Source organism: Calypte anna, chromosome 5, assembly GCF_003957555.1.
Source record: "Calypte anna isolate BGI_N300 chromosome 5, bCalAnn1_v1.p, whole genome shotgun sequence".
NCBI classification, from domain to species: Eukaryota; Metazoa; Chordata; class Aves; order Apodiformes; family Trochilidae; genus Calypte; species Calypte anna.
Window position 1 is genome coordinate 16,291,063 of NC_044250.1, and position 26,714 is coordinate 16,317,776.

Sequence of the window (26,714 nt, forward strand, 5' to 3'; positions counted from 1 at the left end):
CGCCGGGTGGCTGCAAGATGGCTGACGGGCGGAGACGGGAGACTGCGGGAGGGGCTGCGGGACGGCGGGGCCGGGGGACACCGCTGCTTCCCGGCTTGGCGGGGAGGGAAAGGAGGGAGGGAAGGGAGGGAAGGGAGGAAAAGGAGGCAGGGAAAGAAGGGAAGGGAGGGGAGAGAGGGAGGGTCCATCCCGGGGGAGGCTCCGCACAGCCCCGCCGCCCCTGCCCGCGCCTCCATGGCGACGAAGCGGCCGCCCCGGCGGGGAGGGCCCGGCGGCTGCCGCGGCTTTTCCTGCGCCGAGCGCGGCCAGAAGGGGCAGAGCTGAGCCGGGCAGGGCCGAGCCGAGCCGAGCCAGGAGCTCCGCACCCCGCACCGCACCGGCCCCCGGCCCCGGCGGGACCGCCGCCGCCCCGCAGGGGTAAGTGAGGGCACGGCCCTGGGGAGGACCCCGCACAGCGCCCGTCCGGGCTGCGGATCCCTGCCCCCGACCCAGCCCCCTTCCTGCGGATCGCTGCCCCCTTCCTCTCCCGGCCCCTCCTGCACCCCTGGGAACCCTGCGGGTTCCCCTTGCCCCCCGCGTACCTCTCTCCCGCCGGGGGCTGCGGGCTCCCCTGGTCCTTCCCCCTCCCCCTGGGGGTCTGTGAGCCCTCCCAGCCCCGCAGCACTTCCCCTTACCCGGGGAAGTGCGGCTCTCCCCGGCCGCTCCTCTCGTCCCGGGGATGGAGGGCCCTCTGTCCGGGTTTGGGACCCGAGATGGAGCCGCACGCGTGTCAGAGCCGATCCTGGGAGAGATCACCTCTGGGTGCGGGGCGGAGCAGGATCACCCCTGGGTGCGGGGCAGGGCAGGATCACCCCTGGGTGCGGGGCAGATCGCCCCTGGGTGCGGGGCTGGCTCGGGGTCGCCCTTCCTCTCGCTGCCTGCCCGGGAAGCTGCGGGTGACACGTGTGCGGGCTCAGCCCTACCCTCTGGAGCCCCGGAGCTGCCGCTTTTTATATCGAAAGTGATTCGCACGTGTCCCGGGGGTCCCGATTTGTGGCGTGGTTTATAGGATTGCAGCCTCCGGCAGGGCAGGGTCCTGCATCTTGAGCCCTTCCGAGCCCCCTCCGGGATCACCTAATCCAGCTCTGCACCTCATTGAGGCAGGTCAAGGTTATTGAGCTTTTCTTCCAGTGGATGGGGAAGATGGAAGTTTGGATAGGCTGTGGGATTTCCACAAGGTCACCCTGGAAACTGGACCCCAAGCATCCTCCGGAGCTGCTGGGTTCCTGCTAGGCAAGGGCACGGCCGCTGGAAATTGGATTTTCCTGTGCCCAAGGCCTCTCTCCTGCAGGGCTTCTCAGCTTTTAGTTTCCATGCCTTACCAGGCTGTCAGAGTAAATGTGAAGCCAACATCCCAGCTGTGTTTATTTGGCCTACTATCTTCTGGATATTAGGTTTTTATAGTTAAAGAGCGGGTGTTTTTACTAGAGCTTGTTCCTCTTTGGGAGTCGTGCTGCCCTTAGGACCTGACCTCTCTGTGGCATGGCTGCTGCTCTGGGGATTCTATCTGCTGAGATTTTGGTCACTGCAAGTCACTGTGGCTTTGCCTCTCAAGAATTCCCTTGGCAAGCAAACCACAATCGAAGTGGGGTGGGACTCAGCTGATAATGATGTATCATGTGGGACTTGGGTGGTGGTTGTCTTGTCCTTGGCTTGTGTGTGGCTTTCCAGGTTCTTTTAAGTGAAGATAAAGATGAGCTTTAATAGGAGGAGTTACTCTTAACTTCTTCACCAGAAAATAAACCACCACTGATGTGGTTTTGTTTTAAAAATTAATATTATATATTAAATATTATATATTATATTTAATTAATATAAATATATTATTATTTTTTTATTTATTTTTTAATCACCAGTACTGCGAATTTACCCTTTTGAATGTCTTGCATCTGTGGTTCTTAACTGTGTGCTACTACTTCTTGTTCTCACAGGGAGAGGTTTTTTTCTCCTGGTGCTGTGCCCTTGGGCTCATTTGTTCTCGGAGTGCCCACAGACAGGAGTAAGGAGGTTTTTTTCAGGGTGATGGCAATCGGTGGCAGGGATGGATGGGCAGCTGGAGCAAGGAGTGAATCAGTGTCAAAAACTGGAGGCCAGCACTGCTCTGAAGGAAAGTGTCCGGCCCTTTTCGATGCCCAGCAATCTTGTTAATGTCTTACTAAGATGCCAGGGCCCTGAAAGATCCTCCTGCTGCCACTTTAAGAAAGGCTGGTGTGCTGGATCATGTTACCGGGAGGTAAAAAGAAACGACAGCCGCTGGCTCTCCCCTTTTCCTGCCAAAATTTAAATCAGTGGGCGGGACAGGGGGAAGGATCTGCGGGGCTGGCCAAGGTGACAGCAGCACAGACTGGTGGGAGCAGCCCCCTGCACAGGATGGTTTGTGTTGTAGGTCAAAGCAGGGCGAAGGTGTGATGGGGACCAGGGCTGAGACACAGTGACTGGGGCTTGGTGTGCCTGGAAGCTTGGGAGCCATGAGCACCTGGAGCTGTGATGAGGGTGAAAATGGGGAGTCACATCTTGGGTTGGGTAGGAAGGGACCTTAAAGCTCATCCAGTCCCAACCCCCTGCATGCTCAGGGACCCCTCCCACAGCCCAGGGTGCTCCAAGCCCCATCCAGCCTGGGCTGAGTCACTGCCAGGGATGGGGCAGACACAGCTTCCCTGGGCAGCCTGGGACAGGGGCTCAGCACCCTCAAATTAAAGAATTTCTTTCTGATGTCCTACCTAAATCTCCCCTCTTCAAGTTTGAAATCATTACCCCTCATCCCTTGTGAAACTCCATCCTCAGCTTTCCTGTAGGTCCCTTTCAGGTACTGGAAGGTCCCTGGAAGGTCTCCCAGGAACCTGCTCTTCTCCAGGCTGAACAACCCCAACACCCTTAACCTAACTCCACAGGAGAGGTGCTCAGCTCCCTGATCAGCTCTGTGCCCTTCCACTGGACTCACTCCAAGAGCTCCAAAACATTGCCTGAAGACAACAGCAGCTGAAAACTGTTGTCTGCCATGTCAGGTCTCTGTGAGGAGCTGTCAGCATTTCGTGTGCCTGTACAGTTCTTGTGTAAGTGTTGCCATGCTGAGAATTGTGCAATAGGAGGGAGAGATTTTCTGTAGCAGGGCAGCAGCATTTTTTAGGTGGGGAAAACACACAGTGCTGTGTTTGGCTGGAGTAAAGCATGCCTCGATCCAACATCCCTGACGGCTGGCCCTGTTTTGTAGATACCCCTAAGAAGAGTTTTTCTGTGAGGACTGATCAGACTGGTTGCAGTGGGTATGGTCACTGTGCAGTGCTGTTCCAGTGGTGTCCCTGGCACTCTGGGTTCTACTGAATAATCTGCAGGCAGTGACTGATGAGTTAATTCCTTCTCTCTTGATCCAAAGTGCCTCAGTGAGGTCCAGGACTGTGTGGTCTCCATCTCTGGTCCTCCAAAGGGCGGGATTTGGGGCTTGCTGCTGGGCTGAAGGTTATGTGATTTACAGATGTTGGCAAAACCCTGGATTCTCTTTTCACCCCACAGTGGAAATAAAACACTCCTGGAGGGGAATCCTCAGATTCACTGTAGCTGCTGGAGGGTGGTGTGTCCTTGTGAAACTTGGGAAGCGAAAGGCACAATGTAGTACACAATCCAGTGTTGGATGCAGCTTTGCTGCCTTGTAACACACGTTTTGCCTTTTTCCACTGCAGTATTTTTTGTTTCTTTTTTTTTTTTTCTGCCACTTGATCCTTGGGCTCCCTTGGGGGCAGGGGATGGGAAATGTTTTGCACTGCCAGCTTTCCAGTGCCAGGAAGATGCCCTGCTCCAGGTGTCTCTCTTAATGGGCTGTTTCTGTCTGCATAAAAATAGGGTGTTCTGCCAGAATGCCAGAACCTCCAACTAGGCCCTAAAGGGGCAGGAAAAGAGGTGGAAAAGTGCAAAATATTTTTGTTTGCTTGTTAGGAGATCCTGCACTGGGGAGATGAGAGGAAACCACGGCAGGTTTGAAGTGGCTGGGATAAATGAGCTCCCTGGTGATCCTGAGAGCTGCACTTTGTGTGCATTATGGCAGAATGCTGATGGCTTATGAAGGGAGTTTCTGCAGTTTCCCCTTTTCTAGGCTGTTTCAGAACAGAAAAGCTAAGTTTGCTGTGATCCTGGATGGCCTTTTTCAAAGTGGTTTTTTTCCCCTGTTTGGTTTGGATTTTTTTCATTGTTTGGGTGGTTTTGTTTTGTTTTGTTCTTCTTTCTTTGGCTTTTTGGTTTGTTTTTTCCCCAGAATGAAGCTTCTACACAGCTCTTGGCAGGTCAGTGGTGTCCCAGGAGCTGTGCACCTTGGCCCTTGACTGGAGTAGGTTGGTGTACAACACCAAACAGATTTGGTTTGTAGCAGTGGAGGTTGGGCCATGGTGTGGGAGCCTTGGAGCCCCAGGAGGAGCCAAGGCACACAGCCTGCTCAGGATGCTGCTCACAAGTTTGATAAGATCCTCTTGGGCTTCCTGGTGGACAAGGGCTTGTCCTGGTCCTTCAGCAGCACTGCAGGATGGGGAGGGACCTGCCCAGTCACAGCATCTTGCCTTCTGCTCTAGAGAAGGTATATAAGGTATATATAAGGGATATAAGGTGTACATAAGGGATATTAGGGATATAAGGACTGACTGTTATTCCTGTTACACCTGTGGATGGGTTCACCTCAATACTTAACTGTGTTGTCAGGCAATGCAAGAGCCTCCTTTGATGCCCATGTGTGCACATCCAGGCTTTCTTAGAAGTAGCCAAACACCACCAGAAAGGTAGGAACTTGAAATTAGCAATTACTTATGGCAAAAGAGCTTTGTGAACAAGTGTTTTGTTTTTCTTTTTGACACATCATACACACCACCTCTCTTTCACTGTGCATTGCTTCCAGGTGGCTGCCTGGCCCCAAGCCCTGCCTGCAGTGATGTGGGGGGATGTGACTGCAAGAATCTCTTCTCCTCTGCTGAATTCTTCTCCTCTGCTCAATTTGTGCCTGGGGTCTAAAAGGGGAGTTTGGTTTCAGCTTCCCTGGCACTGGGATTTGATGAAGTTTTCCTTCTGCAAGGCCAAGGCAGTGGGGACTGACACCTGGAGAGACTCAGTGACAGCACAGTGGGGTTTTGAAGCTATCACTGTGTTGCTCCAGTTACTGCTAACAGCAGATAATTATTATTTTAAATTTTTTTCCCTCTTCTCTTTGCCTTCCAGCACAAACAGAGTGGGAAGGAGGAGGTGGGTTGAGCTGGGGGTGTTGCTTTAACCTTGCAGGATTGGCTGCTGGGCAGTTCCAGTTGTTGTGAGGATAAAGTAACAGGGGCTGCTGAAGCTCTAGAAACTGAGGCAGAACTGCTGGCAAACCCAGTGAAAAGACCTTTTCACCCTGGGTCGTTTGGATTTCTGTCTGGCTGTTTCCTCTGGTAGTTATAAACGTGTTGAATACTTGCTCTCACAGGAGGGCTGCCCACAGGGAGGTTATTCTTTGGGGGAAGGCTTTCAGGCAGCACTGCTTTTTCTGTGTCAAGAGAAATGTGATAGGTGATGAATTTATGGGGTCTTTGTTGATCTTGATTTAATGCAGACAGTAGTAGTTAAATGTTTACTTCTCACAGTATTGTAGTCTTATGTTTATTTTGTTAAACCTTTCCACAGAAGGTTCTTTTTCCTCAGTTTTGGTGGTTCTGCTCTGGGTGGCTGGCTATGCTTTGTCCCTGTTCCTTTGGTGCTGATGCTGGTGTGTGGTTTATCAGGAAAGCTGTTGGATTTTTTTCCTTTCCTGGGCCTTGCAGCATTTATCCAGAGGGCAAGGTTGATTTTGATCCAGCTGAGTTTCCCAGAATGGCATAAGTTTAAGCAGTTGGACATGACTGATGTCCCATCAAAGAATGTCTGTGCCCTGCCTGACGTTTGGTGTCATGGCTGGGGACTGAAAGGGGCTTTGTGGGCAAAGGAAAGGAGAAGGAAATCTTCCTCTCTTAAACAGGACAGGTCTGCTGAGTGACTGGCTTGGAGGAAGCCTTTGGGCAGGGAGAAGATGTGTGCTTTTCTTTTTTCATTCTAGCACAAAGACAGGGGACTTCTAGGAAGTCATTTTAGTAGAAGAGAGATGCTGATGCCTGAGCTCTTAACTTTGGATCTATCCACAAACCAGTCCAGTAGCCTTAATCCTCCATTTCTGATTTAATTGGAGTTTCCAGAGGATCCTGTTTGCTTGGGCAGGGGGCTGTGCTGTGTGGCACTGGGCAGGTAAACAGGGAGAAGGAGGCAGCAGCATGTGGTGTGGACCAGTCTGGACCAGTACATCTGTCACCTCTGCTGCTGGCCAGCCCCCTGTCCTTGTCCCTCTGGTGACTGACCTCTCACTGTCACTCCTTGGCAGAGGAGACCAGGGCAGTTCACTGATGCCTGCCTGTTGGGATGGCATGGAAAAACCCTTTCCAAGGCCATGTGCAGGCTGGGAGCTTGTTATCACTGCTGTGCTCTTTGCTTTGTGATAGGGATTTACAGGAAAAAAAAAAAAAAAAAAAAAAAAAAAGAAGGCATGTTTCAGGGACAGGATGTGTCAGAGGGAATTTGGGTGCTGCTCCTTTGCCACAGATTCAGAGCAGGACCTTGGATAAGCAGTAAGATGTCTGTCTCTGACCCTGTCCCCTGCAATCCAAAAGGAACAGTGGTACTTCCAGGGTTTGGGCACATCCAGGCAGTAGCAATGGCAGCAGAAGGTAGGATTTGATGGAGAAATGGGCTCTCCTTCTGGGTGCTTCATCTTCCTTACTCATTTCGTGTTGGCCTTCTCAAGGATGGGGATAGTTTCCTTTTCCATACCCTGGGTAAGCTGAGCTCTTCTCTCTAAGGCAAGAGGAGCAGTTGCTGGTTCATCTGATCTTTTGGGGGCAGCTGTTGGTTATGAAGGTTATTTTCTAAGGTAGTGGTTCTTTAAAGGACATAAACCACACTGGCCTGACCCCCTTCACCCCCTTCCTAGAATCATCCTGCTCTCTTTGTTAGCAGCTAAATGTCTCTGTGACCTGAGCAGCTGTTATCTTTTTGATGCCTTTTTTTTTTTTTTTTTGACAGAAGCTTTACAACGTGTCCCACTCTGATTCTTCCAAACTGATGGAGAGCTTGAAGGAAGTCACTCAGATACTGAAGCAATAAGCACTTTAGAAATGCCAGGCACTACATCAACACCTAAACTCAGAGCCACCTAAACTCTGGAACAGGGGTGATTGACAGAAATACTTGAACAGATGGTATGAATTTGGCTTTGGAAAGGGGGGAAGAAATAGCAGGCAGTGCTGAGCTGTGTGTGGGCTGTTGTACAGCTGGTGATCCCTGGTTGGGATCTTCTGGGATAGAGGCTGGAGAGCTGTTGTGCATTCCTGGTTGGGATCCTGTGGGATGGAGGCTGGAAAGTTGTTGTAGAGCTGGTGATCCCTGGCTGGGATCAGCTCTGGGATAGAGGCTGGAGAGCTGGTGATCCCTGGTTGGGATCAGCTCTGGGATAGAGGCTGGAGGGCTGTTGTACAGCTGGTGATCCCTGGTTGGGATTCTGTGGGATGGAGGCTGGAGAGCTGTTGTACAGCCCTGGTTGGGATCCTCTGGGATAGAGGCTGGAGAGCTGTTGTACAGCCCTGGTTGGGATCAGCTCTGGGATAGATGCTGGAGAGCTGTTGTGCAGCTGGTGATCCCTGGTGGCATCAGCTGTGGGATGGAGGCTGGAGGCTGGTGATCCCTGATTGGAATTAGCTGTGGGATGGAGGCTGGAGGCTGGTGATCCCTGATTGGAATCAGCTGTGGGATGGAGGCTGGAGGCTGGTGATTCCTTTCCTGACATTCAGGTGAGGCTGTAGGAAAGCCAGGGTGTGATCTGACCCTGGGCTGTCTCACAGAGTGCTGAGGTCACCTGCACCTGTGGCAGTGTAAATTCAGGTGCTCTGAAGCTGGGAGCAACCAGATCAGTCATGGCAAAGGGATGTGGTGTCAGACCTGCTGCTAGCCTGAAAGGACACAGGGGGGAGGGGGTTTATCTGTCAGTCAGAGCCCCTGGTGCAGGGCAGGATGCTGTGGCCATCCTCCCCTCTGCCTCTCCCATGATGAGCTTACTGCTCACACAGGGATGGTTTCCCAAAATGGTCCCAGACCTGGGGCCCTGACACCCCCTGGCAGCAGCAGTGCTGAACCCCTCTGGTGTGGGCTCAGCTGTGGCACAGGCAGTTCCACATCAGTAGCCACAGGGCTATCAGGTCCCTGCCTTGCCAAACCACTGCTGGCCTCCCAGCTCTGTACCTCTTGGGGTGCTGGGACACATCTGAGCATCGTGGTTCCTGCCAGGCTCTCCTGGGACAGACAGTCCTGGTTGGGAGGTGGGGAGCAGGGCTGTAAGGTGTGCTTCAGGTGTGGCTGTTCCTCTTGGGGTTTTTTGGGGTTTTTTTGGGGTGTGCTTTTTGTTTGTTGGTTGGTTGGTTTTTTTTTTGGGGTTTTTTGTTTTTGCTTTCTTTTTTTTGTTTTCTTTTTTTTTTTGTTTTGTTCTCTTTTTTTTATTTTGTTTCTTTGCCTCTTTTTTGTTTATTGGTTGGTTCTTTTTACTTTCAACTTTCTGAAGAGAGGCCTAATTTCAAGGCAATGCAAGATGAGTCACTTTACTGAGGAGGCTGAATGTGTCAGGCAAATTCTTGTGGCTACATCTGCCTAGGAGCAGCACTGCACTGCCCATGCAGATTAACCAGGTAAGGTACTTAATATCCACAAAGTGACTTCCCAGCTTTGACTTCTCTTCTTTCCTCTCACTCTTTTTCCATTCCTGTGTCAGTCATCTCCTCCTGCTCTGTCTGGCTGAGCAGGACTGGATGTGTTCTCATGTGCCTGCAGCCTCCCAAGTGTACTGCATCCTCCTGGGAATACTGGGAACACCTTTTAGCACCTGGAGTGAGCAGGGGGCTGTGGATGAGTTGCAGTCCCCGTGACAATTCCTCTGCTTGTCCCAGAGCAGGAGTTTCCCTGGAGGAGCTGCCAGCCTCTTCAGGACCAACCTCCCCCATGTGGGGCTGCTGAGCTGCTCCCTGAGCAAACGTTTGGCTGGGATCTCAGCAGCTTGGGGATAAGCAAAAGAGAAATGGTGTTTGTGATGCAGAAGCAGAGCAGGTGCATTCATGGACCCCAACAGCAGCAGTGTCCCGTGTTGCCATCCCTCTGGCTGGGAAGCCAGGAACTTTGCCTAGCATGGCATTTACCTGGCATTTCTTCTGCTGTACTGGGAGCATGAGTAAAATTTTGCCTGCGGCGCTGGGAGGTGATGAGAGAATCTTCCTTTCTCAGGAAGGGCTCTACCTGCTGTTGCCAGGTGTTCTGGAGGCAGGGAGCTGGATTTTTGTTATCCTGCTTTCTGTGTGTCTGGGCTCTCGTGCAAGGAGCAGCTGAAATGCAGTCGTGGCTCCAGTGAGCAGCTGAGCCTGCAGCCCCCTTGGTCACTGCAGGATGCTCCTGCTCCCTGCTGCTCTGCCACCTTGCCTTAGCAAGGTCACCAGAGGGTGACACAGGAGGGTTTACATCCTTCCAGACCCTGCTGTGATATTTTAGGATTGACACCCACATGGGCTGCTGGCTCTCTTGGAGCACAGTGGCTTTGCCACAGGGGCTTGCTGGGGTTTGCTGGGTACATGGCTGTTCCAGCCAGGCACAGGCAGTGCCTCTCTGAGTGACACCCATCACTTGATGTGTAGCTTAAATCATTTTTTTTGTGTTTACATTTAAAAATGCTAATTTTTAAATAATTTTTAAAAATACTTTTGTTCAGGGTCCAGAAGCCCTTATCTCCCAGGCCTCCCTGGAAATGTTCTTGTTCTATTTTATTGCTGTTTATTGGGGATTTTTTTGGTGCTCTTATTTTGGGGTGGGGGGCTCAGGGGGTCCCTCCTGCCGAGCTCAGTGGAGCTCACACCGCAGCCGAGCTGTCCTAGCCTGACCTGGGGGACATGAGGAGATGTGGCAGGGTGCTGGGGACCCACACCCCCCAGGGTGCTGCTCGGGAGGTGCCAGAAGGGTGCGGGAGGGAGCGGGGCTGCCCGGAGGGGTGCGGGCTGAGCGGGCTCGGGCTGCGGTGCCTGGGACGGACACCGAGGTGGGAAGGGACGATCCGGCTGGAGAGCAGATCCAGTTGCTGTGGTGTCCCTGAAGGACTGGGAGACCGGGACAGGGTGCCCGTAGCGCTTGGAGCCTCAGCCCTGTGCGGTGTCACCCCGTGCGGTGTCACCCCGGCTGGTGTCACCCCGGCTGGTGTCACCCCGGGCGGTGTCAGCTCGTGTGTCACCCCGTGCGGTGTTACCCTGGGCGGTGTCAGCCCGGGCGGTGTAAGCTCATGTGTCATCCCGTGCAGTGTCATCCCGTGCGGTGTCACCCTGTGCAGTGTCAGCCCCGGCTGGTGTCACCTCGGGCGGTGTCAGCTCGTGTGTCACCCTGTGCGGTGTCACCCTGTGCGGTGTCACCCTGTGCAGTGTCAGCCCCGTGCGGTGTCACCCCGTGCGGTGTCAGCCCGTCCGGTGTCACCCTGGCTGTTGTTACCCCGTGCGGTGTCACCTCGGGTGTCACCCTGTGCAGTGTCAGCCCCGTGCGGTGTCACCCCGGCTGGTGTCACCCCCTGCGGTGTCAGCCCGTGCGGTGTCACCCCGGGTGCTTCCCGCTCCTGTTGTGAAAGAGCCCGGCTCTGCCCAGCCTGCCCTTTGCCCTCAGGGCACCCGGGGCTTGTCTGAGTTAATGTAATTAGCACACGCCTTATTAGCTCACTAAGGCACAAAGAGCCCGGGTGTTTCTGTAGCCAGGTTAAGCAGCCCCTATTAATTTAATAACCGTGTCCGCAGTGCGTGGCAACAGTCACGGGCTGCGTGGTGAGTCAGGAGCAGCCGGGGGCAGGGAATGTGGGCAAGGTGTGGATGGATGTGTGTGTCTGTGTGTGTGTGTCTGTATGTGTGTGTGTGTGTGTGTGTGTCTGAGTGTGTGTGTGTCTGTGTGTGTGTGTGTCTGTCTGTGTCTGTATGTATATGTGTGTGTGTGTGTGTGTGTACTTCTCCTCTGGTGTGTTCTGTGTGATTAAGGAGCAGAGCTGTGAAGGGAATGAGCAGCAGGCACCGTAGATGGGGGGAAGTGTTCAGTGCAGATTCACCCAATAATCACAACCCTGGATATTTCCTCTGCTCTGCACCATGGTTAGGAACTCATCTACAGGATGAATCAGCATTGTATGACACAGGCTGAGAGGCAGGAACAGGCAGAAATCAACTGTGCAACCTGAGCCTGAACTCAATCCTCATGAAGGAGGCACTGAGGAACTTGGCTTCATTGTCTGCCCTGTTCCCACTGGGGGAATCTTGGGGCAGAGGAAGTGACTGATCCTAACTGGGACTGTCAAAGGGAAGGATCCAGGAAAGTCTGGGGCCATCCGTTTTCCTGGACCGGGAGAATTATCATAGAATCACAGAATGGGCTGGGTGGGAAGGCTGGGTGACCTCAGAGGTCACCAAGTCCAACCCTTGATCCACTCCCCCCGTGGTTCCCAGCCCATGGCACTCAGTGCCACATCCAGGCTCTTTGGAAAGATCTCCAGACACGGAGAATCCACTACTTCCCTGGGCAGCCCATTCCAATGCCTGATCACCCTCTCCAGAAAGAAATTCTTTCTCATCTCCAACCTAAACCTCCCCTGGCACAACTTGAGACCCTGCCCTCTTGTCTTGCTGAGAGTTGCCTGGGAGCAGAGCCCGACCCCCCCCTGGCTCCAACCTCCTTTCAGGGAGTTGCAGAGAGTGATGAGGTCTCCCCTGAGCCTCCTCTTCTCCAGCCTCAACACCCCCAGCTCCCTCAGCCCTTCCTCACAGCAATTCTGCTGGATCCCTTCACAGCCTCCTTGCTCTTCTCTGGACCTGCTCCAGCACCTCAATCTCCTTCCTGAGGGGCTGAGGGGCCCAGAACTGGACACAGGACTCAAGCTGTGGCCTCCCCAGGGCTGAGCACAGGGGCAGAATCCCTTCCCTGGACCTGCTGGCCACGCTGTTCCTGAGCCAGGTGATTATGGGATGAATCTTCCTGGGTGCTCTCACATGCAGCATCTGATTGGGAAAAGCCAGCACAGGTTTCCCAGGGGCAAATGGTGCTTGTCAGACTTGGTTGCCTTCTCCAGCAAAGTCACCTCCTGGGTTGGTGTGGGCTGGGAAGGGGGCATTGTCTGCCTGGGTTTCCCAAAGGCTTTTCTGATGTTTACTCAGAGCCTCTTCCTGGAGAAACTCGTGTGGTATGGTCTAGACAAATGGTTCCTAGGGAACCTTGGATGAAGGGTGGAGGTGGTGTTTTTTTATTTTTTTAATTTAATTTATTTTTATTATTATTATTTGTTTATTAGTTTATATTATTATTATTATTATTATTATTATTATTATTATTATTATTATATTTTCCTCTCTTTTCCTTTTCTCTGGAAGGGACACTTTTTGGCATGGCTTGAGAGCCATTCTGTGCAGGATCAGGGTGTGTTTTCCAAGCCAGCTTTTTTAGCCAGTAAAAATTTTTTCCCCCTCTTCCCTCTGTTCACTGTCTTGGATGAGTTTGGACAAGGAAGGAGCCACCTTGATGCTGTGGAGTTTACCCCAAGAGTTTTGTTGGTCTTCCCCACGTGCTGCTGACTCACAGGGCCCTTGCTGGCTGCTGGGCTGGAAGGGATGGAGCTCAATTTATAGCTCTGGAGTAGCTATTTTGGGCTATTTCTGGCACATCTCTTGTTCAACATCTGCCTGGGGGGAGTATAATGAAGGGGAAATAAACTTGGATTTGTGGGTTATTTTTTCTTTTTCAAATTAATAAGAATTTGTATTCCCCTCCCCTGCCTTTCAAGGTGAAGAAACCTTGTTTGCGGCTGCACTCAACATTCTGAGAAAAACCTTCCTCATCTTATGGGTGACCACAACAGTCAGTCCTTGACACAGCTGCCACCAAGCTCTCCAACTTCTGGGCCATCATCAGGGTCCTGTAGGTCTTGAGCTGCCTCATGTCCATGCTGCACATCTCCTGCTGCTCCTCAGGCAGAACCCCAAGGTCCTGGCAAGGGATGCTCAGTGGGCACAGCCCTGACCTGCTCTGCCAGTCCTTCCCCTCTGCAGACTCAGGTTTGGCTGCAGTGAGCCTGGACTGTCCCAGGAGGATGCATTTCAAATAGGAACAGCTCTGTGGGTGTTTTTGTCCTGAAAAAAATGCTTATTCCTCCCAGCAGGGCCACTGGTGTCCTTCTTTCAGAGGAAATCTGTTTGCTGAGAGCCAGGAGCTCTGGTTTGTTGCTGGTGGGTAATGAATGGTCCCTTTCATGACCCAGGATCTACAAAGAGAGAGCTGGAATCCAGTCCTCTCCTTCTTTTGAGCTTCTTGGTTGGTTCTTTTTAGTTACTGCTTTGTACATGGTGATTATTTTAGACTGGGATGGGAGAACATTTCCTTTCTACTCTGCTGGTCTCTTGGCAAAGCACCCAAGAGAAGAATTTACAGTATTTAATTTTTCAGTGGTAAATCCTTCTAGATCAAAGAGTTGGTCTGTCTGGCACTGCTCTGGCTCTGCCTTTTCTCAACCACCACAGATAATTGAAGAGGAAACGCTGAATTTATGTCCTTGATTGTTTTCCCAGTGCTGTCTCCCATCTACCAGACTCCCAACTTCTCAGCAAAGCTGTCCTCTTTCTCCAGCTAATGCTGCATGTCTCTGAAGCTGCAATTTCATGAAAACTGGTCTGGAGAACTGGTCAGGAGGAAGAATTCAAATAGAATTAGCCTTGTAGCAGTTCAGTGTGTGACTACATGATTTCTCAAGTGGCACTTGGCAAGGGCATCACTGGCAATAGGCACCCAGAGATGCCCTAGCTGCAAACTTGTACACCAGCCTGATCACACCTGGGCAGTGTTACTGTTCCTCAGGTACCCTCTGCTGCTTACTGTTCACTCCAGCTGCAAAATAAGGTAGGCATTATAACCTTAAATACCCTTTTTTCTCTAGAACTTGCCACATATCTATAGTTCATTATCTTTGCATATGGATTAGTTGTTCTGTTGCTCTGTGTTGCAGATCCCTTTGAACTGGCACAGGAACTTGCAGGTCTCTTACAGATGAAAGGCAGGAGCCCACCACTATTTTCAAGGAAAATGCTGGGCCTGAATTTTTTGCTAGGGATGTGCTCTGACTTTGTATCACCTCATCACCCAGGATTTTATGGTGTGTGATGTATGGGAAGGGTTTTTGGCTCTCTGGCTCCTGTGTCATTTGGTCTCTGTTTCTGTAGAAGCCTTGGAGAGCCAAGACTGTTTCCCTTTGAGCATAAGTGGTTTTCCATAATTTAGAGGCTTGTTTCTTTTGTCCTGAGTATTCAGAGGAGTGAGAGGGGGGAAGGCTTGGAACGTGTCTGATGTGGCAGAGCAGAGGAGCCAGGTCTCCTGAGACTCATCCTCTAGATCCCATTGCCTTTTTGAGGACTTGGAGAGGAAGCAGGTTGGGATGGGAAGAGCCCAACAGCTCCCATGGGTTTCTTTGCTCCCAGGAGAGCTGTTTGCACTTCAGTCCCATTGCCTCTCCTGTGAGAGGAGCCACTGCTCCTGTGTGCTGCAGGGCTGGTACCCAAGCCCCACTTCACGATGAGCATCCACTGTTTGGCTCTCAATGCCCAGCTTCCCAGGACATGCAAAGTCCCAAGGTGGATCTGGCATTTGTTCAGATAGGCACAGGCTGCTCCTCAGGTGTTTGACTTGACTGCAGATGGTTTGGCTGCTCTGAGCAAAGCTTCCTACCCAGCAGAAGTGGGATGTGCTCTGGTGACTGGAGTGTCAGCTGGTATCAGGGCTTAGGAACTGGACTGAGCTTACTGAGCTATGCTGGAGCAGAGTTGAGGGGCAGGAAATCTGTCTGATCATGTGGATGCAAGGAGAGTCTTCCATGTAACTCCCCCTGCTAAGCCATAGGGCAAACAGCCCCAGCACCAACCTAAGCAAGCTGCTAGCTGGCCTGGAGAAGCTCTCCAGGTCAGGAAGACATTTGTCTTGCTGCTCAGAGTGCCTTTTGGAGGTCTTTTTCCAAGCCTTGATGCTCACAGAGGTAATGGACAATGCCTCTTCTCTTCCTGCTTAAAGTTTCTCAGCAAAGCTGCCTGGCAGTGCTGGGGGTGGGCAGCCAGGTTGGTGTTTGTTCCCAGCAGGATGGAGAGTCTGAAACTGTGTGTGTGTTGTTCCTGCTGCCCCGAGGCAGGAGGATCCCCACCTCCTTCCCTGCTCTTTTGTCCCTTTCCTTTCCAGTAATACCTGCTGCTCCACTCCAGTCCCTGCTCTGGGGCTGGCAGCCAGGTTGGGTTTTCCCAGTGTGGCTGAGGCCAGGCAGGCAGAGGGACTGCTGCTACGTGCAGGGAATTTTCTTTCTGGTGCTTTTGGTGAGTCCTTTGCCTTGCACTGAGGCAGGATCTGGAGATCTGGAGATAGAGAGCACTGCCTGCAGCCCATGGTGGGACTCCTGTCCCTGGGAGGTGGCATCTGGACCAGCTCTGAAGGAGCTGGAGTGCTGAGTCCTCTCCCTCCTGGAGATTGGTGGGGATGGCTCCATTTCCAGGCCCATTCTCTGCTGTCTCTGGTTTGTCTTGCCCTTTGTGAAGGCGAATGAGGCCTCTGAATTTCCTGTAATCCAAATAAATCCTGGGGGAGGCGGTAGGTACAAGACTGTGCATGCAGGAGGAATAAAGGGCACTGCTGCAGCCCCAGGGGCTGGCAGGGTTGTCCCCTGTGACACTTCGCTATGGCCCTCTGGTGGCTCCTCTCGTGTTGAAACATGATGAGTGAGTGCTGGTCCAGATGGTTAAAGGATGTGGTGGGCAAATACCTCTGCTAAGATGTTGATCTATTTTTGTTCCTGGCTTGTTTTTTCCTAAGCTGGAACGTTGTTATGGGAGCAGTGTGTTCCTCAGGCACCCCCAGATGGTTGGGAATCCTTCCTGAAGCTAAAGGGCACTGACAGAGCTGGAATGAGAGCTCAGGAGCCTTTGCTGCTCATCAGGAGTTTTCATCCTCCTTCTCCCCTTTGTGGGCATCCAGTGAAGTCTATACTGTCACCTGTGTTGGTGACACCTTTATAACATCCCTTGGGACAATGCTGCACTGCCAGGGAACTTGCCTGTTTCTTTGTGACAGTGGGAGATGTTTTGAGGCATTCTTCTTCTATCATCACAAGGTCTCAGCACGGAGAAGCTAAGGTACCAGGTCCCAGGGGCAATGTTTGCCTGGTGTTGTGCCAGAGTGCCAGCACCAGTGTCTGGGCTGCCCACGGGCACCTGGAGGGTGCTGGGAGACACCTATCCCAAGGAGCCTGCAGGAGGGAAGCTGCAGGAGGTGCAGGGAGGGCTGGAGGGACTGCAGGAGCTCAGGGTTCTTGCAGTGCCCCGGTGAGGAGTGAGCATCCTGTGTGCTGGGGCAGAGCATCCCTGCTGCTATGCAGTGAGCACTGAGTGAGCCTGTCCCCAGGCACCTCTTTTGTCACCTGAGGCTGTGGGTTTGGCACTTGCAGAGCCCCAAGTGCTGCCTGAGGGGACAGGCACTGAGCAGAAGGCAGGTAGGTGGGTTTGCATCTGCAGCCTGGGGGAGCAGAATGGTCTGCAGGGGTTGTGCTGTCCCCCTGCACGGGTGAGAGGTGGCACTCTGTGGCAGTGGCACAGCATCCACCACTGTGTTTCAGAGCCACTTGGTTTACTTGAGGACTAATGCCCTGGCTGGTGCTGCAAGGAAACTCGTGGCAATCTCTGCTTCTGAGAGTCTAAAGACAGAGAGGAAACTGCCACAGATTCCCTCCATCCCAAAATGGTCCAGAGGGGGCCAGAGCCACGTTGGCAGGTTCTCCCCAGGTGAGATTTCCTGGTGCCAGCTCCCTTGTGCACTTTGTGCTTGGTATAAATCCAGGAAGCAGCTTCTCTCAGGAGATAACTCCTTAAACCTTATCAGGGTGCTGGCAGCAAAATGTGGCAGGGTGTCCAGACCTTCAGCTGCATTCACACAGTGAAGGGAAGTGATGTGCTGATCCCAGAGGATTTCTCCTCCTCTCCCAGCAGGTACTGGTTGCTGATTGCTTCTGCCCACCCTTCCTCCCCTCCTTCTCTGGCTGGGTGAAGTCTCCTGGCTGTCCCCCCTGCATGGGGGGTGCTGGCACAGCTTTGCTCCATCCTCTCACTCTCTGAGCCCTGCTCCTGGATGGTGGCTTCTCTGGCAATGGATTTGGCTGTTCTCAAGACAAACAGAAATATCTGGAAGGCAGTCAGTCCTCTCCTCCCTTTCTGCTGTTTATTTTTAAGTCAAGGTTGTAGTTCACCTCTTTGCTTTCAGTGACAGCTTCAGCACGTGCTGGCCTCCAGTTTTGTCCCATCCTTGTCTGAGCACTGCACAAATGTTTGTGCTGGCACAAAGGCAGAGGAGATGGGGAGCTGGCTTCCCCCTGCTGCAGTGCCTGCAGTCATTGCCCACAGGTCTCCTGTCCCAAGCACAGCCTGGATGCAGGGGGTGCAGCATGTTTGAGAGTGGCTGCAGAAGGGGGGGAGAGCTGAAGAGCTGGGAGGGGGCTGCTGGTAGGACTGGGAGCCCAGGGCTGGCTTGGAGGATGCTTTGTCAGCCTTGCAGAGGGGGAGCAGGACAAGGAGGAGGAGGATGCTGAGGTGTTGGGACCTCCAGGGTCAGACTGTGAGCAGAGCAGTGGATGTGATGATAGAAGCAATGAGGTGAATGTGTGGTCAAAGAGGTGTGAGTAAGATTAAGGTGGTCCTTCTCTTGTGATATCTTGACTTGTGGAGCTGTTGGGTGCCTGTATTTCCATCCAAGGCTGCCAGCAGCATGCATGGTGTGGGCTCATTCTCTGGCAAACGCTTTTCCTTCAGGTGATCAGGCAAGAACCAGAGGTTAAAACTCCAGTGCTGTGCCCCAGGCTGATGGGGACTGGAGTAGGCAGAGGCTGGCTGTCCCTCCTGGAGGAAACCTGAGCATCTGGGTAGTGTGGCAAGGCAGCAAAGCACCAGAGGCTGTGAGGAGTTGATAGATCCAGAGCTGGCTGGGTCTGCATTGTGGTGTCCCTCTGGAGCTGGATTTGAGGAGCTGGGAAAAGGAAGAGGCTGGGTTGAAGAGGCCCTTGGGCTGCCTGCATGGGGCAGTGTGAGCTTTGGGCCCTTTGCCTGGCACGATTCCCTGTGCTGCAGTGTGTGTGTGGCTGTGAAACTGATTTGCTTGATCATTTTAAGAAATGAAGAGGGGGCATCCTGGTGTGCAAGTAATGAGGCATTAATCCATGCCTAGCTGTGCAAACAGCACTCTAAGAGGGAATTAATCCCACATAATTCATCACTCTTGCAGCTCTCTTTAACTATGGGACGTTCAATTTAGAACCCCCCTTCGCTGAGGCTGCTCAGCCTGTGTGGCTTTGGGGTGGGTCTCAGGCAGCTCTTGTTTACCCTGCCCACCCACCACCACTTTCCTCCTGTTCCTTGTGCCAGGCAGGTTCCCAGTTCCAGCACCTCCATCATCTGCCTGGCTGTGGAGCTGAACCGTACAGAGACCTTCTGGGGCATCAGCCCCTTTTTGGTCCAAGTGCTGATGGAGGGAGGTTTCCTGGGAAGATGCAATCCCTGCTTCCTGACCCTGGAGCTACCCCACTGCTTGGTTGCAGTTTTGCTTGCCTGCTTCTGTCTGCATTTTTTGGCTCCCAAGAGCACTGTGTTCCTGGGGAGATGAACAGTTCTTTACTCAATCTCTTTCTGTTCTAGGTTAAACATATAAAGTTGTTCTGGATTTGTGTTTCTGATATCCTATAGAATTACTGGCATTCTCTTCCCAGCCTGTCTTTTCCTCCAACTGCAGCAGCTTTTTCTCTTCCCTGGAAGGGACAGGGATCTGGCTCTCTCCAGGAAATCCCTGCCCAGTGTGCTGGAGGCTTCACCATTCACCATCTTTTAAGGAATTTGGGCTGTTCTGTGGATTACAGCAAAATGCTCACGTAGAGTTTGCAGTGACTTTGCATTTGTTTTGCAAATGGTCGTTTGCTGGAGCCCTGTTTAAACAAAGAGAACTCAAACAAGCTTTCCACCTCGGTGCTTTATATTCCCCTAATGCATTAAAATCCCCTGGCCACAGCCACCCAGGCCTCTGCTGTGCCAGGTGCTGTATAAACAGTTATCAAGTGCTGGTGTCTGCTGTAAAGTGATCACATCGTTTGCTTGTCTGCTTTTGGAGTAGCTTTTGTTAGGGGAGATGATACTAGTCCTGGTATTTGCTGGCTGTCCAGCCAGCACCAAGGAAACCTGTAACACTGCCCAGTTTTAAACCCAGGAAGGTTGTTTTTCCCCCTTCCTGCTGGGCAGCAGCCACAGGAGCATCCCTTCCCTGCTGGGGAACAGCAGCAGTTTTCCAGCTGGCTCCAGGCAGGTGGAAGGCTGAAGCCAAAAACCTAAAGAAAAAGGCAGGAGAGGGGTAAACCCAGCTGTCCCAAGGCAGCATCTTCTCCTACCCCCACCCCCCTACCTGTGCCAGCAGGTAAGAAACAGCCCTGTGATACTTCTGTGTGTCCATCTCTTGCTCTTCTGGCTGCCTCTGAGTGGTCAGGATTGGCACCTTAGGTCTTTGCTGCTCTTTGGGGTGGGTGCCTGGGCTCACAGATGCCCCTCTGCAGGGAAGGGTGTAGCAGGGAGAAGCAGGGGGAAGTTTGCCAGAGCTTGGGGTGGGTTGTCAGGACCACTTGGAGCACGTATTTTGGCACAGCTGCTGCTTCAAGAAACTCCCATATCCTATGGAGGGTGCAGACATGAACAAGTGAGTTGTTTATGGCAGGGCTACAGGCTTCCAGCAGCTCATCTCCCTAGATTTTTATATTTTGATCTTATTCTGTTTTAATTGGTAGGAAATTAGATGGAGCTGGAGCAGACTCATGCACAGGCACGTGAAGCACACGCAGCAAAAGGTGTAAGCAGTTTTTCCTCAGAAAGCAGAGATCTGGAGGTTTTCCACAGATTAGTTGAGATGAGGTAAACTCTCTGAAAAAGGGTCAGAGGAGGGATAGAAGCTGTAATAATGTAGTGTATGGGGTGAGGTTCCTGGGCAGTGTTTGGAGAGGAGCTTTTTTTCCTTAGTGAGCTCTGTGTGCTGCTCTCTCCTGGCTCTGGCTTAATGTGGGGTTGCAGAAAAAGCAGTTTTGGTGTTGTCCAAGCATGGGACTGTGCAAATCCTCTGATGCTTCCTTTTCCTTGGTGTAACTTGGTGTGAGCAGCTGGGGAGCAGGTGAGTGCTAAACTCCATAACCTCACCCCCTCTCTTCCCTCTACCTCTTTGCTCCATCACTGACTCTTGACACTTTCAGGGACTTTTTATTCTCAGGAATGCCCCTGGTCCTCTCCTGAGCAGAATTGTCAGCCTGAAAGCTGGATGGGAGATTCTGTGTGGTTTAGGAAAAATGCAGCTAAGGGGCAAATCTGAATCCAGAGGCAAGGGGCAAAGATACCTCTGCTTCTGGCTTGTCACCCAAGTGGCAGCTGGAAGGGGAGGGGGAGGAAAAGAGCTGAGTGCTGCCTGGGGAAAGCATGGGGCAAGTGATGCCCATGTTGGAGGTGAGGAGGAGGAGATGGGGAATGATCAGAAAGCTGAAGGCTGTTTGCACTTCTGAATTTTTCCCTGGTGTCCAGATTTCTTGGTGTGATGATTCTGCCAGCTCCTGTTAAATGGGAGCAGTTAGGAGTCTCAGAACTATTCCCTGCAAACTTGGAGCTTCTACTGAGCTGGTAGGGACTGGGCTGGAGGAGAGGGTCAAAGGACAAAGTCATATCAGTGACATTACTTAATTCTGCATTTAAATTTAAATTTAAAGCACTTAAATTTACATTTACACTTGACATTACAGAGACATTACTTAAAGGTCAGTGTTGGCAGAGGGCTGAGCATTGGCTGTCCTTTGGGGCTGGGAAAAAGAGGAAGGATTGCAACCACTTGTGTTGGTTTGGGCTGGGATAGAGTTGATTTTCTTTGTAGTGGGGCTTCATTTTTTATTTGTGCTGAAAATGGGGTGGATAATGCAGATGTTGTTGGTTTGGCTGGGCAGTTTTTTTACACAGACTCAAGGCCTTTCCTGCTTGTCATCCCATCCCTCCAGCAAGTGGGCTGAGAGTGCACAAGAAGCTGGGACAGAGCTGGGGCAGGATATTCCATGCCATGTGGTGCCATATAAAGCTGGGGGAAGCAGAGGGAAGGGGGGAACATCTGGATTTAGTGTGTTTTGGCATCCCCAGTAACCACTGTGCCACGATGGAGCCCTGCTTTCCTGGAGATGGCTGAACACCTCCCTGCCTCTGGGAAGCAGGGAATGAATTCCTTGGTTTGCTTTGTGTCTGGGGCTTTTCCCTTCCCTAATAAACTCTCTTGATCTCAACCCACCAATTTTCTTGAACCCTGTTGAACCTCTCCCCATCCCAATGGGGGGGAAATGAGTGAGCAACGTGTGGTGCTCGCTTGCCACAGCACCTCTGGAGCATCAGGTTTTGGAAGACTGCTGGAGGGAAGAGCTGGATGGGTCTGATGGTGCACGGGATGGTGTTGGGCAGGCACACAGAGAGAGGGTTGGAGGTGTTCACATTGCTGGGCAGAGCCTGTGAAGTGCCTGGCTCCTGCCCTTTCTCACATGCTGCTGGATCCTCATGATTCTGGCAGCTCTTCCCTCCATGTGTGCCTGGATATTTATATCCTCACACACATTTCTATGGCTCCTTCTGGAGCTGAGGCTCCCTTAACTCACTTATTCCTTGGCTGGCCTCATCCTGCAGCCCTGAGCATGCCCTGAGCTTCAGGAAAAAGTGTGAGTGTCTCACCTGTGTCTCCTTGCTGTCTCTCTCTTCTTTCCCAGGAATAAACTGAAGTGAAAAAGAAGTGACTGGAAAAGAAATTAAGGAGCACTTTGAAGGAACAGATTAATTTCCTAACAGGATCAAGTTTCAATTAAATGGCTGATAAACAGATCAGGTAACTTCTGAAAAAAATTTTGAGTTGTGGGTTGTGCTTTAGGGTTTTTTCCCAAGTCTTTTAAGCTTAATCCCAAATTTAATCCCTTTTGTGATACAGAAGCTTGAAGGAAATCACCTGATCATCTCTTCTGGCCTTAAACAATTCTGATTCCTTCTCTGCTCCTCTCTCACCTGCTTTTTCCTGACCTTTTATTTTCTGTCTTTGCTGTGTTGTCACATCTCTGCTTTGTTCAGTTCTTTTTCCTCACTGCCTTTTCCTTCCCTCTGCTTTTTACCCTGCAAACACTCTGTTTGGTTTTGCTTCCTCTCTCAAAGGTCAGCTTGACCTTGGTGCCATCAGGGGAGCTGAGGCAGCTCCCATCCAGCCCAGGATGAAGTGTCTGTGATTACAAAGTCCCTGGAGATGCAGCCTTGTTGCCCTTTCTCTAAAGCCAGGCAGAGACATCAAGTGCCAACCCAGAATTAGTGACACTTCAGTGCTCAGGAGGAACTTAAAAGCATTGATCCTGGCAGATGCAAAGGCTGGGTGTGAGTCCTGCCTGGAAATGGATTGGGATGCATTTTCTGGAAACATGGAGTTGTATTTTGCTTCCTAAAAGCTGTGTGAGATGGATCTGCTCACAGCTGTATGTGAGATGGATCTGCTCACATCTATATCTGAGCTGAACTTTCCACTGCTTGTGCAGCTGCCCCAAGTGACCCCTCCACGCTGTGGGATTCCTGTGCTGGTTTTTGTGGTGCTCTCCTAACATTTACTTTTCCAGGTTACCAGCTCAGGACATGGGGGGGGTCAGTGGATGAATGAAACCTGGTGACAGGAGGCCAGGATTTGGCAATGCCTGAAGCCACAGGGCCCATTCTTAGCTTTTTCCATGATTAGGAAATCTTCCTGCATGACTGCCAGAGAACACTGCATGCCTAGCAGGGAGCACTGAGGTGAAAAACGAGATGACTCACAAGGAAAAAACTTTGGATTTAGGTGCAGTGCCCTGTGTCTCAGGTTCTCCTCTGTGCCCCAGATTCCTCACCTCTCCCTTAGATCATCTCTCCCAGCTCTGCAGAGGTCACAGGCCACCAAGCCAAGCAGATCTGCTTTAAGCCTTGAGGACCTACAAACCCCCCTTCCCTTGCAGCCCTCAGCAAAATGAGATTCCTACCAAAAATCCACTGAAATCCCCTGCAAGGTGAGATCAGGGGTGTTGCATTTCTGCACCAGTGCATGCAGAGCTTGATCTCAGCTTTTTGCCAGGAACTGCCACGTATTCCTCTGTCCTGGTGTCCCAAAGTGTAGTGGGCATGGGCTCACCTGGATGGTTGGGTTCAGGTGTGATGGGATGCTGAGCAAGGATTTCTTAGCCACAAACTGGATAAAAGGGGCTCTGCAGCCCACGTTGCCCAGGTTTTTGTCTTGCCCCAGCACATTAGATTATTGCATTTTATTGCTGGGCTCTGTGCTGAAACTGGGGAATCTTTTGCACTTAAAATGCCAGCAGGGAAATGTTTGCCATGTGACTGTGTCTCACTCCCACCTGATATAAACCTTGTGATGATTTCACTGTTGGGAGACGCAAGTGTCTGCCTGTCCCAGGTGTTTCAGGGACATTTAAAGAAGCAGTGACAGTGCTGAGGCTGGAAAGGGTACTGGCTGTGCCTTGCAGCCCTGACTTCAGAGCTGATCTGGGGAAGGCTGATGGGATCATATCTTGTAGCAGCCTCCTTTGCAGTGGTGCCTGCATCTTGGTGCCCTTTTATCTGGTCTCTAACCTCCTCTTTCAGTGTGACAATGGGCCAGATAAGAAGAGAGCCATGATGTGAACCTTACTGTCTGAAGTTTTCCCATGTCCTGAGAACAAGTTGAGCATAGGAGTTTGCAGATAAACAGATCTCTTCCCTTCTCAGCCTGTGGTGCAGAAGTCCCCAAGGCAGCAGTCTGGAGGCAGTTCAGATCCTGCAGTCTGGCTGTGTCTGAACTCATGCAGGGATGGAGACCTGCTTCCTAAGGACGTGGCTTTGATTTAACCTCAGTCAGCACCATCTTCTCTGGGGATGTGGGCTGAGCTCAGGTCACTCTGCCTGTCCTTGGCACCTCTTCTTAGAATCAGAGGCTCAGCAAGGTTGGAAAAGACCTCTAAGATCACCAAGTCCATCCACCCACCCTATAACCCCCAACCACTGAACCATCCACTGTAGCTCTTCATCTGCCCATCTTTTGAACACCTCCAGGGCTGGTGCCTCCACCACCTCCCTGGGCAGCCTCTTCCAATGTTTAACCACCCTTTCTGTGAAGGAATTTTTTTCAAATATCCAACCTGAACCTCATCTTCCATCTGTGCCAGCCCTGGGGCTGCATGTGTGTGTTTTATCTGTATGGGTGTGATGGGGGAAGGAGCTCTGGCTGGAAGGAGTTTCCCAGGGTGCTGAGGTCAGCCTTGGCATTCCTGGGCAAAGATATTTTCCTTTTCCTTTTCCTTTTCCTTTTCCTTTTCCTTTTCCTTTTCCTTTTCCTTTTCCTTTTCCTTTTCCTTTTCCTTTTCCTTTTCCTTTTCCTTTTCCTTTTCCTTTTCCTCTTCCCTCTTCCCTCTTCCCTCTTCCCTCTTCCCCTCCCTCTCCCTTTCCTTTTTTATCCCCAACCCTCTTTTGTGTGCTTCCCCCAGGGAGACCTCAAGTTGGAGCCCCCCATTTCCATATCCTGCCTTTCCCTTGAGCCTGGAGCTGGGGGGCAGCTTTCAGCCTGGCTGCTTCTGGAACCCCTACAATTACAATCTGCACCTTCACCCCCCCATGCAGTGAGTTCCAGGGGTGATGGTGCCTGTACCTCCACCCAGAGCCTCACATCACCATGTGTGGGGTGTGTGTGCCTGTTCCCCTGACAGCTGCACTCAGGTTAATGAACACCCAGCCTGTGTTCAGGAGCCATATCCTGTGCTTCCCTGGAGGGAGCTGCCTCAAACAGGCTCCTTTTGTCCTGGTATGTAGTGGTTTATCAAGCGTGTGAGAGCTGAAGGTTTTTTATAATTAAATTTGCTGGGAACCCATGTTCAGCTGATCTGGCTGTTACTCAGTGCCACGTGTAGACCCCCAGGAGAACATAACAAGCTCTGTATCCTGGTAGGATGTGCAGCCAACCAGGTATTGATTTCCCTGAGAGGTGTGAGCACCTCTCTGCAGCTGGGGCTGATCAGACTGCCAGTGGATCTCCTGGGCTCTGGGTCTTGCCCTTGCCCTGGGCAGTGGTTCTGGAAATGGTTTCCTGGAGATGCAGCCCTGTGCTGCTTCTGGGCTTGTCCCCACCCGATGGGATGTGTCACAAACTTCTTGTTAGATGGATACTAATCCTGCTGGCTTGGATGCTCTCGGGTCCTGACTGCAACCTGTCCCCATGGAGACCATCCAGCACTCCTGGCTTTTCTCTTCTTGGGACAACAGAACCCCCTGGGTGCTGAGGAAAAGGGGTTTTTCCTTGCTGGGTGGCTCCATTCTGCTCAGGGCTCATTCCCACAGGATGGGACATGTCACAAGCTTCTTGTTAGACGGATACCTGGTTGTGGTGCTGAGAAGCATTTCCCAGTAATCCTGCTGGCTTGGATGCTCTCAGGTCCTGACTGCAACCTGTCCCCATGGAGACCATCCAGCACTCCTGGCTTTTCTCCTCTTGGGACAACAGAAACCCCTGGCTGCTGAGGAAAAGGGGGTTTTCCTTGCTCTATTCTGCTCAGCAGTGGTTTGCCCTGGTGCCAGGTGCTGCTTTCCCTTCTTCTGTAGGAACAGTGAAGCTTTGCCCTGAGCTCTCCTCGTGCTGTGGGGCAGAGAGCTTTGTGGCACCAGGATCTGTTGTCTCTGGGCATGCAGAAGACCTTCACTCTTCCCTCTTTCCCTCCCCAGTGCTCAGGCATCTGTTTTTTCTGCATCTTTCCACAGTTTACCTGCCAAGCTGATCAATGGAGGGATAGCTGGGCTGATTGGAGTCACCTGTGTGTTTCCCATTGACCTGGCAAAGACTCGGCTGCAGAACCAGCAGAATGGCCAGAGGTTATACACCAGCATGTGAGTACTGCCCACACAGCCTTCCAGCAGCCACTCCTGCCCCTTTCTTACCTCTTGCAGGTGAGTGCTGTCCCTAGAAAAGCCAGGGGACAACCTTGACCCAAGCTGTGCTCTAACAAATCAAGCTCCAGGCTGCTGAGCCCAGCAGGGGAGGTCTCTGCAGAGCACAGGCTGAATCCCTTCCTTTGGGGCAGCATCTTTGGGTTCAAGCCCAAAACACAGGGAGCTCCAGTCTCTGCTGAGCCTCAATCAGGTGCCATGAGGGATTTTCTGCCTCTCGTGGCACTCATCTAGGAGGTTACTCCCCCTTCCCTTGCTGTGTCAGTCTTAAAAAGAGGAAGCAGTCACCCACCCCCAGTCTAAAGCACTTCTGAGGGGTCACAGGTTGAGACACGCTGTAGTTACCCCAACACTGCTCTGCCCCAAAATATCCATTGCTGCAGGCTGTGGGAAAAGAAAACATGAATATATTGAGCCTGCCAAATCCACCTGGGATTTCTGGGGGATGCTTAGGGCTGTGTGGGAATGTGTACCACACTCAGCACAAGGTATTTTATCCCAGGAACCAGAGTCAGGCCTCAGTTTTCCAAAAGTCCTGATGTCACTGGGGAG

The 26,714-nt window shown here is 52.0% G+C and overlaps 1 protein-coding gene across 1 annotated transcript in view; it reads left to right on the forward strand.

The window, feature by feature from the left end:
* The first annotated feature begins 234 nt into the window (after positions 1-234).
* Positions 235-26,714, forward strand: part of SLC25A22 (solute carrier family 25 member 22) — a 48,999-nt gene continuing 22,519 nt past the window's right edge. The window contains exons 1-3 of the mRNA XM_030450966.1: positions 235-417; positions 21,941-22,056; positions 25,977-26,102. Coding sequence (XP_030306826.1) covers positions 22,037-22,056; positions 25,977-26,102 — 146 coding nt within the window. The 5' untranslated portion in view covers positions 235-417; positions 21,941-22,036. The remainder of the gene's footprint in view (positions 418-21,940; positions 22,057-25,976; positions 26,103-26,714) is intronic.